Below are 15,549 nucleotides of genomic sequence, written 5' to 3' on the forward strand. Positions count from 1 at the left end.
TTGTCATCCTGGGTGCAAACAGCTAAAGGTAGATTCAAAATTGAGCAAGTTTTGAAGTGGAATCTTTTAATCCCTATTTTTCATAAGCTTCCACTGCAGAATCAGTTTTAAAATGCAACTTTTAGGTGAGGGTGTGGAATTCATTTTAATGAACAGATTTTAGTCATCTGCAGGTTAATTACAACTGAATGTGTTTTTTTACAACTTGTAACCATACTATTTAATGTATCTTATTCAGAAGTATCCTTAAGTAACATCTTGAGTAATTGAAAATACCTTTAAGTAATTTTGTATAGTCATAATATTTATGCTTATTTTCTTTATAGAATAAACACACACAGAGACATACACACAGACTCATATTTTTATTAAAGATTGTATACATTGATGTGCCCGGTTGAGACGTCACACATGAGAGAAACACCTGTGTGCCTGAACATTGACGTTAGCCAACAGCAGACTGTAACTGCTGTCCTGTAAGCCTGAACCTCTTCCGGCGTGGCAGCTGACCAAGCTACCGACACGTGGTCAAACCCGATATGTATGGCATCGGCAGGCTGTAAGAGGCAATCAGCCATAGCATTATTTTCCCCTTGTTGTTCTGTATGCCAGTTATGAATTCCGAAACGTAGACCAGGTGGAGTTGCAGCCATGTAGACATGGGGTCTGATGCTTTGGCCATCGTGTACACAAGCGATTTGTGATCAACAAACATTGTGAAATGCCAACCCTCCAGTAGAAAATGAAAATGGCAGATGGCCAGATAGAGGCCAAGAAACTCACTGCTGTATTTTCTGTCTGGTGGGGGGGTGGGGGGGGAGGGGGTTGCATTGAGCTGCCAGATGAAGGAGGCGAGTGGCTGCAACACAGCTCCAACTAACTGTGCACAGCACTCACAGCATAGTCTCAGACATCGATAGTGATGACTACAGGTTTGTTGGGGAGTGGGTGCCCCATTAGGGTCACATTCAAAAGAGCTCATTTGGTATGGTCAAATGCTCTGGTTATGTGTACTGATCACTCAAGCATGCCATTAGTGGCACTGTCTTTAAGGCTACTATACAGGGCAGCATAAGTTCATCAGCTCGCGGAATGAAGCAGTGATAGTAATTCACCACACATTAAAACTCTTGCAGTGCATTGGTGGTGCATGGCAGTGAAAAGTTCATAAGAGCAGCTTGTACCTTCTGTGGTGATGCAGTGGGCAAGAAAGTCAATAGTAGATGATCCAAACTGGCATTTAGTAGGATTAATAATCAGCCCATATTGGCTTAAGCACTTGAAAAGTTGTCAAATCTGTGTGGTGGTTGGGACTTTTTTGGCATTCATGCCAAAGCGTCCGTGGCAAAAACATTGACCTGGTGTCTGGTATAGAACTGCTGGCATGTGTCTGCTGACAAGGCTTATTGAGACAGGAAAAGAAGGTATGATTCACCTCTGCCTGAGGTTGAGTGTAGACTATCAGCCATTTAACAAGCTCCCTATAGTCCTTCACTGTATATTAGTGAGGGCTATGCAAACTTGATCAGTTATTTGTTGCATTAAGAGTTCTTTAAAAATAAAATAAGGATGGTGATTGCCCAGGAGAGAGAGCATATGGTCCGTTAGTTCTGAAGACCTAATGTCACCCTGGCCAGGCAAGAACAGCTGTTTGGCCTGCTCAGACTCACAGTCCCAAAGACTATAATAGTTGAGTTTTCAGAGTGACATATTTACCATGTGCAGGCGGGTCTTCTAGTGGACCCACCACTGTAGTTACAGTGAAACTACTTAGCAGTGCTACAATATAATAAAAATTTGGTATTGTCTGCAATGATTTCTCGCAACATGAGCTACAAACCACACAGTAGTGTGCTGCTCCCAAAACTTGAGCAGATTCAAAGTGACTGCATTGGTTGACATGTTGCTGAGCAAATCTGGAATTGTCCAAAAGCGCTGGGGTCACCAATGTATGATTTTGTGAATAAAGCATGCAAGAGTCGTTTTACGTGCTTAACCAAAGACTTTGCCCTTTACTTCCATTCCAACCAAACCAAGAACATTCGCCTTACACTAATGCCATTAAGTCAGAAACTGTTTCTTAAAGTGAACACAACTCAATATTGTGTTTGTGAATTATGTGGAACAGTTACTATTATGAACAATATTTGTCATCTGTCATCCATTACATTATGCTACAGCAGGGATTCTCAACCTAGCATCCATGGATCCCTCGGTTGATGGTAAGGGTCCATGGCATAAAAAATGTTGAGAACCCGTCCCCTATAGTATCAATGACATGGGGGGAGAAAAAGGATGAGGTCCTGCAGAAGGCTAAAAAGCAGTATGTCAAATAATCTGCTGATTACTCCAATGTCATGCGTTAGTGAGGGTACAAGTAGGAAGCTAGGGAACATGAATGAGTGGCTGAGGAGCTGGTGCAGCAGGGAAGGTCCACTAGGGCACCATATGAGGAAAAGGAAAATAGATTGCTCTGGTCTTGTTGCTTAGGAAACTTAAGAATGAATACTGAGGAAAAGTAAAATAGATTACACTGATTTGTTTACACTTGATGAAAAATCAAGAGACGATTTAAGAATTTGATAGTTCATTATATTTGTACTTGTTTTCATATATATATATGTGTGTGTGTGTGTGTGTGTATTTATATATTTTTTTAACTTGCAAGTGTACTGGAAGTGTTTTGTTTTCCTGTAACTACTATCTTTGATTTTACACAGAAATCCAAAGCAAAAGACAAGAAAGGAAACGACGAACAACTGCAAATCCAGTGTATAGTGGAGCGATCTTTGAACCAGAGGTACTAATTTAATATCCTAAACTTCATTCAACACATAGATTTTGCAAGGGAGTGGGTGCTAAAAACAAGAGGGTATAGGTTTAAGAACAGAAACAAGAGTTTTAAAAGGAACATGAGGGTTTTTTCCTCATGTACAGGCTTGCGCGTATTTGGAATGAGCTTCCAGAAATAGTGTTTGAGGTGGGCACATTAACAAAACTTAAAAGACATCTCGATACCTACAGGAATAGGAGATGTTTAAAGGGCTTCAGACCAAATGCAGGCAGATGGGATTAGCTCATTGGGAAATACAGTCAGCATGGATGAGTTGGGCAGAAGAACCTGTTTCCATGCAGAATGATGCTATGACTGTACTTCAGTCATTAAAGATGCCTTCTCATATAATTAATATTGTTAAATAGTCCTTATTGATGAACATTGCCAACCTCACATTGAACTAAGATAAATAATTAAGCAAATCATGGAGTGGAAATTCCAGTTCCCAACATCTCAGTACTTAGATTGAAATTGCACAATAAATTATGTTATTAAGAGCACAAAATACCCATAATTCCTAAACCCAGTCAAACAAGGTAATATTTTATACAATTTCAATATCAATTTAGGAAACATTTTGATAGGAATATTTAAATCTTTCCAGTCTGCACTATTCCCATGCCTTTCAGTAATTTTCTAAATTATTTTCAGCTGTTTTGAGAATTGATTAATTTGGTATAAGCTTCTTTTCAGGAAGCCACTTTAATACTTCCATAATCAGTAGGAGAAGAGATCAACTACTCTGCAATCTAATTTTGTGGGCTAGTTAATTTTTAACCTGCCTTCCACTCAGGCTATCATTAATTCTGCTTATTAAGAATTTTTTAAAATGAGATTTTCTCATATAGAATGGAGAGAATAATAAAAAAAAAGTTCTAACCTGTTTAATACTCAAAGTATTAAATGGGAATAAATATCAAGGATGATTTCTGTATGATGTCCTAGATTTATTGCCATCCATTAAACATGTAAATCTCTTAATTTTAATACTTCCAAATAGTTAACATGAATTAATGCATATTTTAAATATACTGTTAATAAATGTAATTATATCTCACTTAATATGTTTTAGAATGCTGTAATATGGTGTTTTAATAAGCTTTATACAGTATATCTGTAATAGCTATATAAATTATAGTTCTCAGTTCTTTTTGTAATACTTTTGGGAACTAACATTTGGATTTCTCGGTAGCAATATGAAATGCCTTTTGAATTTGTAATGATAGAATCAGAGGGATCAGGGTTAGTGGGAAGAGTATGCAAACCAATGGACGAATTGTTTTATTCTTTGTTTCTGAGAGTTGCACTGTTTTTTTCTTTGTAATGCAGCGCAAAAAATCTGCAGTAACTTACTTGAACAGTCCTGTGCAGCCTGGGACACGGAGAAGAGGTAACTTTGTGTAAACAAGTGAATATTTGGAAGTTCTATTGTTCACTTTTACTTGTCATTTACTATAAGTAATAGTGATGGCACAGCTAGTCTTGAGAAGTAAAGCCTTGGTTTTGAAAGCTTATGTAATGTAACAAAATAGTTTTTTCATTTGTCTAAAGGAATTTTGTTCAATAAGTATACATTCCCTTTAGCTTACCTGTTCATATCAATTCATATTTAAAGGTATTAAGTTTTTACTATTAAAATGACTTGATTTTTAAAGAAATCAAAAATTTGAGCACCATTGTAAAGAGCAGGCACTTGTCCAAAAAGAAGAAATCCATATGGACAGTCTTGGATAACAGCTAATACCCAATTTAGAAATGTTTCTCTACAAGCCACAAGTCTTCAGAACTTTTCCCTTTTGGTGAGAATACATTTCCAACTCCTACATCAAAACATTTGTTTACTGGGCATAAGGCTTGTAACCACTCCATTGTGCTGCGGTAATCTAGTGTTTTCAAGCCTTGTGCTCAGATAATATCTCTGTATCACACTACTAGCAGTGTCTTCAAATATTTTCTCCATATCACACACTGACTTGTCTGATTTCCAAGAATTGCACTGCTGAGATCTTTGCGTATGTTTGTCATTACTGAGCAATGTTTAACATTTCAAAAAACATTTACATTTGATACAATTGAAAAACAAAAATCCAGATTTACAGACACACTAAAATTTTGCAGGTGCTGGAAATCTTGAACAACACACATAAATTCCTGGTGGAACAGGCAGGCAGCATCTGTGGAGGGAAATGTACAGTCAACATTTCAGGTCAAGGTGCTTCATCAAGACTTCATCAGTGCAGATGAAAGGTCTGTTCCAAAACATCAACTGTTCATTTCCCTCCATGGATTGTACCTGACTTGCTGAGATCCTCCAGCAATTTTTGTGTGATCCTCAAGAATAACACTGACTACCCTTTTACTGTAATTGACAGATTCTTGTATCATTGCTCACTGTCTTCTCTCCTTGACAGTGGAAAGATAGAATTTCTTTGGTCCCAGTCTTTCATTTCACTAGCCTGTTTTCAACAATTTCTGCCAGCTTCAGCTAGATTTCACTGCCAAACATTTTCTCATCCACCTTAAGCATTTCAAAGGGACTATTATCTTTGCAACCCTCTGGTCTGCTCTTCTGTCCCACCAAACACTCATCTTCTGGTACTTTTTTCATGTAATTATGGGCATTATCTTCACTTCCTATAATATAGGCTAACAAGTGAAACTGCCATTTAATTGCACTTCCTCCAATCCAGCATACTAGATCCAGTTTTTACAATGTGATCTCTACATTGTAGAGATCAAATGTAGATCAGGTATCTGCATTGTAGAGCATCTGTATTCATTCTTCAGTGGTGATTCAGTGTTCACTTTTGTCTGCCTCTTTAATTCTCCATTCCACTTCCATTCCATTCATTCAGGTATAACTTTCTCTATCTGCATCAGAATTGGCTGTTTTGGCTGTAAGTGATACTGGCTCAGTTTTTCTCTCTTCATTAACATAGCCAGACCTGCTCAGTATATCCGTTAGCCTCATGTACTCTCCCTTTATAACAGATCTCAACTCATGGTTTTCATTCTTTATTTTTAATTCCCCCAATCATTCCATTGACTAGATGATCTTGATACTTGCAACCCACACAAAATGCTGGAGGAACTCAGCAAGTCAGGCAGCATCTATGAAGGGGAATAAACAGTCGAGGTTTGGACTGATACCTTTCATCAGGAGGGAGAGGAAGGGGTTTGAATATGAAGGTGAGAGGAGGAGAAGGTGTACAATATGGCATCTGATAGATGAAACTAGGTTAAGGGGAAGGTGGGTAGGTAGGAGACAGGGTGAAGTAAAGCTAAGTGGGGATAGGTGGAAGAGGTGTAGGGCTGAATAAATCTGATAGAGGACAATGGACCATGGAAGAAAGGGAAGGAGAAGAACCAAGGGGAGGCGATGGACAGGTGTGAGAAGAGAAGGGGTGAGAGGGTTACCAGAATGCGGAATGAACGAAAGAGAGGGGGAAGGAGTGAAAATTACTGTAAATTAGACAAATTGATGTTCATCCCATTAGGCTGGAGGCCACCCAGATGGAATATGAGGTGTTGCTCCTCCCATCTAAGTTTGGCCTCATCGTGGCAATAGAGGAGGGTGTGGACAAATATGTCAGAATGCGAATGGGGTCAAATTACAATAGTTTTATCTTTTATGACAGACAGAGTGAAGCCGCTTGTCAAAGCTATCCCCAATCTGCATTGGGTCTCACTGATATAAAGAAGGCTGCACAGGGGACGGCAGATACTGTACATGGGAACACCTTGGCAAAGCATGCTTCCCCATATTGGAGATGTTCCTTTGTTCAATTCGTCACTCCCCATCTTCTCAGAAATTTGATTTCTTTCTTGCCCATTTTTGACAAAGGATTTTTGACCTAAAACATTAACTCTTTTTCTCTTTCTGCAGATTCTGCCTTTCCAGCATTTCCAGGTCTTATTTCAGATTTCCAATATCTGCAATTTTTAATTTTCTTTCTTTCCAGACTACTAAGCAAATAAATGGTGACATATTGTACAAAGCAATATAATAAAGTGGTAACTCATTCTGCAGGAACACAAGAATATCATTTTTCAGTGATATCCTTTACTCTACATACCAAATGCTATTGCCCCAATCTTCACCTCCCCCAGCCGCCACCTTCCACCAACTTCCCAGTCATCATGGGTTGGTCTTCACTACTTAGCAGGTGAGAAGAGCTCTGGGGAAACTCAGACACAGCAAAGCATTGGGACCAAATATTGTGACCTCAAGGTCCTGAATGAGTGTTCAGATCAGATCTCAGTCCCTTACAGTTTGCTTACCAGGGAACATTGGAGTTGATGATGCTGTCATTTACCTGCTGAACAGAGCCTCCTACCATTTGGATCGGCAGGGCAGCGCTGTGAGGATCATGTTTTTTGATTTCTCATGTTGGTTTAATAACATCCAGCCCTTATTGCTGGGGGAAAAGCTCCATTTAATGCAGGCTGGGACTTCCATTGTATCCTGGATAATGGAATACCTGACTGACAGACCGCAGTTTGTGCAGCCACTAAACTGTGTCAAATGTGGCTATAAGCAGCACTGGAGCCTGACAGGAGACTGGCTCCCTTCCTGTTTACCCTATATATCTCGGACTTTAGATAGCTCACTGAGTCAATTAATTTGCTGAAATTCTCTGATGACTCCGTAATAGTTTGGTGTATAAGTGGAGGACAAGAGGATGAATACAGGGGCCTGGTGGGGGGCTTTGTCATTGGTGCAAACTGAATCATATGTAGCTCAACCTCAGTAAGACAAAGGAGATGGTGATGGACTTTAGGAAGACTAAGCTCCCTGTTACCATTGATGGTGAGGACTTACAAGTAGGGGCACCTGGATGACGGACTGAGTGGAGCTCCAACATAGAGGTTGTGTACAAGAAGGGCCAGAGTCACCTCTATTTCCTGAGGAAACTGAGGTCCTTTGGAGTATGCAGGCCTCTCCTTAACATGTTCTAAGAGTCTATTGTTGGCAGTACAGCTTTCTATGCGATGGTGTGCTGGAGCAATGGCATCAACACAGGTGATGTCAACAGGCTCAATAAAATGATTACAAAGGCTGGTTCTGTTATAGGAGTCAAACAGGACACTCTGGAGGTTGTAGTAGAACAACGAACCCTATGGAAAATCCTGGCAATTTTGGACCATGTTTCTCACCCTCTGCATGCCACCTTGGCTGAACAAAGGAGCACTTTTAGTAATAGACTGAGACAATTGCACTGCTCCAAAGAGCCCTATATGAGGTCATTCTTACCCTGGACTATTAGGCTATATAATGAGTCAACCTATAGCTAGGGAAGTGATTATTTACTTCTGTTAGACTATTTGAGGTAACTGATATTTTATTCTTTCTTCTAATATTTGTATATCTGCACTTGCAATAGCAATACTACTGTGACACTATTTTCCTTTGGGATCAATAAAATATCTATATCACTCTACTGTGTAGAATTAACTATCTTCAGTATAAACACTAACTTTATCTATCATACTTTTTATATCAACATTATTATTTACATTAAAATGGGTAGTAAAATATGTATAGTGTGTTCCGGTTAATTAGGACACATTGGGACTAGTACATTTTAGCCCAATTAAGCAGCTAGACCAATTAGCCAAAGTTTCAGGGAAATAGTTTTAAAAAGGATATAAAAAACAAACTATCATTTAACTGAGTAACAAATAATTTATTTAAATGAAATACAGAATAAATTAGAACATTACCAAAACTACCGCAGTACTATAAAACTGTGTATTGGTTCCTTATAGTTATTGACAGGGGGATTCATTCGGTGTACGCTGACATGTTCTTCTGGTTGATTGTAAGTGAACAAAATCAGCGCAGATACCTAGTGTAAATAGTGGACTGTCTTTAAGCAGTGCTTTCAACGACTGCATCCTCCAAGTCTTCATTTTGATTGCAAGATTGGCAAAGACCCACTTTTTTGTTATTGCTGAGATAGTATCAAATTTGTTTTCTTTTTATTAATACCAGTGTTCCTCAATGTAATTTTCTGGAGGAGGTCTTTTATAAATGGCTTTTAATTTTAGAAACTGAAGGTAGAGTTACTTTAAATTCGTCAAATGTAATAGGTTGTGTACTAGAATTGAGATTGAAACAGCTACTGCAGTACAACGCACACTGGCCTTCCAATCTATGGTAGGGTGATTTTATTAGAAACCTTTAAAACAACAATTCCCGGAAATGGTTTTGACAATCTTCTTATAACTTTTTTATTGATTACTTGATATTTAAATCTGAAGTACTTTTGGAATTTAGTTAGGAAAATCCATAATGTTTAAAATTCATTACATACAGTACTTAAAAGTTACTATATTACCAATAATAGTTTCATCCTAGTGTTAAACATCTGTACATAGTAAATCAAGTAACATTTATTATGACAAATATATTAACTTCATTTTATTCCATTTATTAATCAATTAATGCCATTGTTACTGCATTTTCCTTGTTTTGACTTTTTAACATACGATTGTGTATTAATGCTGTCTGTGCTCCCCCTTTCTCTTAATGGCAGCCAATGAGGATCAATGGTTGAAGGTATGTGTTTGTATATATTTTGTTCTTGTTTTCTTTCTTACGTGTAGGTCGCCCTCCTAAGTACAATCACGTGTTGGGTTTGGGGGCAATGGCACCTTCCTCCCCTCCGAGTCATCCTGCCTCCCCAGATTTCGAAAACACAGAGAATTTGCTCAGTTTTGGTGCTTCAGCACAGTCTGCATCCAGTCCCAGCTCTGTAGATGTAAGTGAGATATTTCACAGGGTTACCTAGCCAGAGCATTCATTGTCACAGTTTACTTAATCTTTTATCATGGGTGGTAGTGTATAAAAATGGAGTAACAGTCATTTGAATGAAAATGTGAGCTTTCACACCTCCTCCTCCTCACCCTTTACCTCCATTTCTTTCTACATCTCTTCTATGCATGTAGTTACTAAACAAAGCTTCCAGCTTCACACAACAGCACAATATTATTGTATGCAGTGCAAAGTGCATCATACAGTATATTGTAACCGTGGTTAACATTCCTGTCTATATTCTTGATTGCTCTAAATCCCTAAATCCATTCTCTAGAAGAATGGATTGACTCTTCAATTATTGTTTGCATTATTATTATAATATAGTGAAATTAAATTTTGTTGCTTTCAATCTGTCACATCCAAGAGAATGAAGTTTTGCATGCTTTCAGATATAAGGATTCAATATGTGTTCTGAGTGGCTCACCCAGTTTCCACAACACTAATTAACATGAAGTATGAACTTGGATTTTCAGAAGGCCTTTGACAAGGTGCCAAACATGAGGCTGCTTAACAAGATGCAAGCACATGATATTACAGATATGATTCTCGCATTGATAAAGGCTTTTCTGGTTGGCTGCCAGTGACTAGTGGTGTTCCACAGGGTGTTGGGTCTGATTCTTTTTACGTTATACAGTGGCATGCAAATGAGCTCTCAGATAACATTTACCAAGGTCTCAGGCCTTAATTAGCTTGTTAGGGCTATGGTTTGTTCACAGTCATTGTTAGGAAAGGCCAGGTGATGCAAATTTCAAAGCTTTATAAATATGCTGACTCTTCAAACCTTGGCCCAACAATCAGCAGCCATGGGCTCCTCTAAGCATCTGCCTAGCTCTCTGAAAATTAAAATAAATGATGCCCACAAAGCAGGAGAAGGCTATAAGAAGATGGCAAATTGTTTTCAGGTAGCCATTTCCTCAGTTGGTGATGTAATTAAGAAATGGCAGTTAACAGGAATGGTAGAGGTCAAGTTGAGGTCTGGAAGACCAAGAAATCTTTCTGAGAGAACTGCTCATAGGATTGCTAGAACGGCAAATCAAGACACCCATTTGACTGCAAAAGACCTTCAGGAAGATTTAGCAGACTTTGCAGTGGTGGTGCAACTCTACTGTTCTACTGTGCAGTGATACCTGCACAAGTATGACCTTTGTAGAAGAGTCATCAGAAGAAAACCTTTCCTGCATCCTCACCACAAAATTCAGCATCAGAAGTTTGCAACAGAACATCTAAGCAAGCCTGATGCATTTTGGAAACAGGTCCCGTGGACTGATGAATTTAAAATAGAACTTTTTGGCTGAAATGAGCAAAGGTATGTTTGGAGAAAAATTGCTCCCGCAAAGTCTACCAGCAAAATTGGATATGCATACCCTCACGGAAGAGACCAACATTTTCCAAGTATTACATTCACAGGTTCGACAGGCTTACAAGGAAGAGGACTACTCCACAGAGAGGAGTGACTGTCCCACCATAGAACCTGGGAATTTTGTCCTGATCAAGAACTGAGATATCATGAATTTCATGAAAAGGACATCTCTCCAACTGTTAAGCATGGGGGTGGATCGATTGTGCTTTGGGCTTGTGTTGTGGCCAGTGGCACAGGGAACATTTTGCTGATAGCGGGAAGAATGAATTCAATTAAATACCAGCAAATTCTGGAAGCAAACATCACGCTGTCTGTAAAAAATGCTGAAGGTGAAAAGAGGATGGCTTCTACAACAGGATAATGATCCTAAACACACTTTGAAATCCACAATGGACTTCCTGAAGAGGCGCAAGCTGAAGGTTTTGCCATGGCCCTCACAGTCCCCCGACCTAAACATCATCGAAAATCTGTGGATAGACCTCATAAGAGCAGCGCATGCAAGACGGCCCAGGAATCTCAGAGAACTAGAAGCCTTTTGCAAGGAAGAATGGGTGAAAATCCCCCAAACAAGAATTGAAAGACTCTTAGCTGGCTACAGAAAGCGTTACAAGCTGTGATACTTGCCAAAGGGAGTGTTACTAAGTACTGACCATGCAGGGTGCTCAAACATTTACTTCGGGCCCTTTTCCTTTTTTTGTTATTTTGAAACTGTAAAAGATGGAAATAAAAAAGTAATCTTACTTAAAATCTTTTACTCGCTTAGCTATTCACAGTAACAGAAATTTTGACCGGGGTGCCCAAACTTTTGCAGGCTACTGTATGTCAGTGATTCGGATGATGGAATTGATGGTTTTATTGCAAAGTTAGCAGATGATATGAAGATAGGTGGAGGAACAGGTATTTTTGAGAAGAATGGGCAAAGAAGTAGCAGGTGGAATATAGTGCTGGGAAGTGTATGGTCCTGCACTTTGGTAGAAGAAATGAAAGGTTTGACTATTTTCTAAATGGAGAGGAGAATACAAAAATCTGAGCTGCAAATAAGTTTGGGAGTCCTTGTGCAGGATTCCCTAAAGGTTAATTTGCAGGTTGAGTTTATGGTGAGGAAGGCAAATACAATACATTCATTTCAAGAGGACTAGAATATAAAAGCAAGGATGTAATGTTGAGACTTTATAAAGCACTGTTGAGGCCTCACTTGGAGTCTTGTGTGTAGATCTAGGCCCCTTATCTTAGAATGAATGTGCTGAAACTGGAGAGGGTTTGAAGGAGACGTTCACAAAAATGATTCCAGGATTAAACAGCTTGTCATATGAAGAGTGTTTGATGGCTCTGGGCCTGTATTCACTCTAATTTAGAAGAATTGGGGGTGACCTAATTGAAACCTATCAAATGGCGAAAGGCCTTGATCAAATGGATGTGGAAAGAATGTTTCCTATGGTGGGAGTGACCAGAGGAAACAGCCTCAAAATAGAGGGGTGTCCTTTTAGAATGGAGATGAGGAAGAATTTCTTTAGCCAGAGAGTGGTGAATCTGTGCAATTTGTTGCCTTAGGCATCTGTGGAGGCCAAGCTTTTATGTATATTTAAGGCAGAGGTTGACAGATTCTTGATTGGTCAGGACATGAAGGGATACAGGGGAAAGGCAGGAGAGTGGGGCAGAGAGGTAAAATTATGAAATGGCGGAGCAGACTGAATGGGTCAAATAGCCTATATCTGCTCCTATATCTTATTGTATTACAAAACAAAGATCACATTAATATATTTATAGTGATGTGTTAATAATTTTCAATGGCAAAGGTATATTTGGGGAAAACTAGATATAACTGTTCATTACTTTGAAAAAGTTATTAACTATTAGTAACAGAAATGAATATATCCTTACCCATCATTGATGTTGTTGCCAGTAGTGAGTACAAAACTTAACTCTGAAGATTTTAGATGTCTCGTTTTGAAGCATAGAGTATGACTTATTAACATTTTGCTGCATAGAATCTTGGTTCACTGTTCCTCGAAACCATTAAATGTTGTAGAATCTAATCAGCCACTTGCTGTTTCATCAGAATTCATTGGTGAACTAGTTGCTGTTAGTGCCTTTCGAACTGATTGACTATTGCCAGCCGGATTAATTATTGTTTAAATACTTGGAAAGCCAGTTCATGGTGTGTGGGAATTTCATTTTTTGGAATAGGCTGTAATTGGTGTTTTTCCAACACACTGATTTAATGCAGTCACATATTACATTTGTGAAATCAATTAAAATATACTTGATTAAAATTTCACTTTGAAATTTATTGATGCAAATATAGATAACCATTTGTAATGGGAGAAAATACTCAAAAGGACTCTTGTCAGTGAGAAGAGGTTTAAAGTCAGAATTGTACAGCATATGAACAAGGCCTTCAGCACACCGTGCTGACCATCATGCCTTATCTATACTAATCCCTGCATACTTCCAAGTCCCTCTGTGCCTTGTTCTTTCATGTCCTTTTAGATTGCCTCTTAAATGTTGCTCCTGTACCTACCTCCACTACCACCTTTGACAGCTCAATCCAGTTACCAACTACTCTTTCTGTGAAAAATTCCTTTTAAGCTTTATCCCTTTCAACTTAAATCTATGCAATTAATTTTAATTCGCCCCTACCATGGAAACAGGTTTGTGATGATCTACCCTATTAATGCTCTTTCAGCCTCTTTTGCTGTAAGAAAAACAGAAACAGCCTATTCAATTTCTCTTTAGAATTCAAGTTCTCCAGTCTAAGCAGCATCCTTGTAAGTGTTCTCTGCAAACTTTTTAGCTTATCAATTTTCCTTGTACTGCGACAACCAGAACTGCACACAGTACTCCCAAGTACAGCCTCATCACTGTTTTGTGCAATTGTAATATGACATCCCAACTCCTGTAGTCAGTCAGTGCCTTGACTAATGAATGCAAGCATGCCATATGCCTTCGCTATCCATTATGCCACCAATTTTGGTGTCTTCTCCTATAAAGTTGTACAGTAAAATAGGAATCTTAATTGTGTGAATCTTAAGTTTCACGGTATCCTTGAAAGGTTAATAAATATATTTATTTTCTTCCCTTTTTCTGGAAAAAATGTATTTGAATGATCAAAGTTTACTTTGGTGGTAACAAAAATAATTGATCTTGTTGAAGATCTGTGGCATTTTAACAGCTTTTGACTTGCAATTGAAACTCAATTGCTGGTTTCCATTCTGATCTCTACTGCCCATTATGTCATTGCCATTTAGGGCAGCAATAAAGATCCTCCATCTCTGGTGGTGTTCAGGGTTTCCTTCATCGTGTCAATAGCTTGGTTTTCACTAATGTCAGTCATGCAAGTTCCGGGTAGCAACTCAGGAATACTGTCATACTCAGTTGTAAAAGGATTCTTCATTGCTGTTTGCATAACAATTTTGTGTTACCAGTCAGGGTTGTAAGCCCTGAGCTCAACCCCTGAACCTGGAGGTCCAATGGACCAGTCTTGGTCTGCCTTCTTCCTTTTGACCTGTTTGGCATGGGTGACTCTTATCAGGAACCAAAGCATAAAACTCTGATTCCAGCCAATAGCTCTCCATGCCATTGAGGCATGCAAGCCTCCAAACCATGACAAGGTTGTAGTTCTCTTGGAGGTTCTATTCTCAGAATATTCTTATTGGAATAAGTTCAAGAAATAACTTCCATTCTTGAGAAACAAGCTTTCATTTTCTACTATAGATTAAAATTCTGTTTCTGTATTTAATCTGTTTCTGTGTGTTGTGTGTGCGCATAGGGAGTTCGATGATTTTTCCCAAAATATGTGTGAAAATTCGTATTTATTGTGTAAGGGAATTGGTATGTTTTTACTTTGGACAAGTCATTCACTGCATTTGTGGGAACTCCAAGAAAAATTGTAAAAGAAACTAGATAGACTAACAATTAAAGCCATATATGAGCAGTTGCAAATTAACTTTTTTTAATATTTTGTAACATCTTTAACTAGGGTTTGCCCTATTTAGCCACAAGAGCTACTTTACAAAGGGGTCCTGTCAGCAAGATGCAAGATGAGACAAATGACGTTGAAAACATCACGAAAAATACCACCTTGTCTGTGAGTGTATTTTATTTGTTGCAAATGTATATTAAAATCTGTTTAAACAATTTAGCTCAATAGAGATCTTATTTGAAAGATGGTTAGGCTTCAACAGAAGAGCAGCCTGAACCGGAAAGTATTGTTCAGCAAAGTTAGTAGAGGACTTCAGTAGCATATAAAGCAAAAGGGAAACTAACTTAATTGAGGGGAAGCTTCCAATTCTGTTTTGACTGCCTGTCCATGGTGTAGTCCAATCACAGCTACTTTTGTTGCATTAATTTAGTCATTTTTCATTCATTCATCTGATTGTTTAGTTCTTCATCATTTTTAAACAAAATGCCGTGTGCATTGTACAAATTGTTAGGTATTTAATAACTTGATAAAATAATTTTAAACCTTGTTTCAGTCTACAGTTTAATTCTTCGAGCAATTTGTACAAAGGTGCAATTACAGCTGCAAAAACT

General features: G+C 38.4%; 1 protein-coding gene across 3 annotated transcripts in view; it reads left to right on the forward strand.

Moving 5' to 3' along the window:
* The window catches only part of phf21aa (PHD finger protein 21Aa), a 408,208-nt gene that overhangs the window by 361,211 nt on the left and 31,448 nt on the right, over nt 1–15,549 (forward strand). For all 3 annotated transcript variants that reach the window (XM_059975460.1, XM_059975461.1, XM_059975463.1), the window contains 4 exons: nt 2,721–2,800; nt 4,166–4,226; nt 9,446–9,600; nt 14,996–15,103. In XM_059975460.1, coding sequence (XP_059831443.1) covers nt 2,721–2,800; nt 4,166–4,226; nt 9,446–9,600; nt 14,996–15,103 — 404 coding nt within the window. The remainder of the gene's footprint in view (nt 1–2,720; nt 2,801–4,165; nt 4,227–9,445; nt 9,601–14,995; nt 15,104–15,549) is intronic.

This window comes from Hypanus sabinus, chromosome 7, assembly GCF_030144855.1.
Source record: "Hypanus sabinus isolate sHypSab1 chromosome 7, sHypSab1.hap1, whole genome shotgun sequence".
NCBI classification, from domain to species: Eukaryota; Metazoa; Chordata; class Chondrichthyes; order Myliobatiformes; family Dasyatidae; genus Hypanus; species Hypanus sabinus.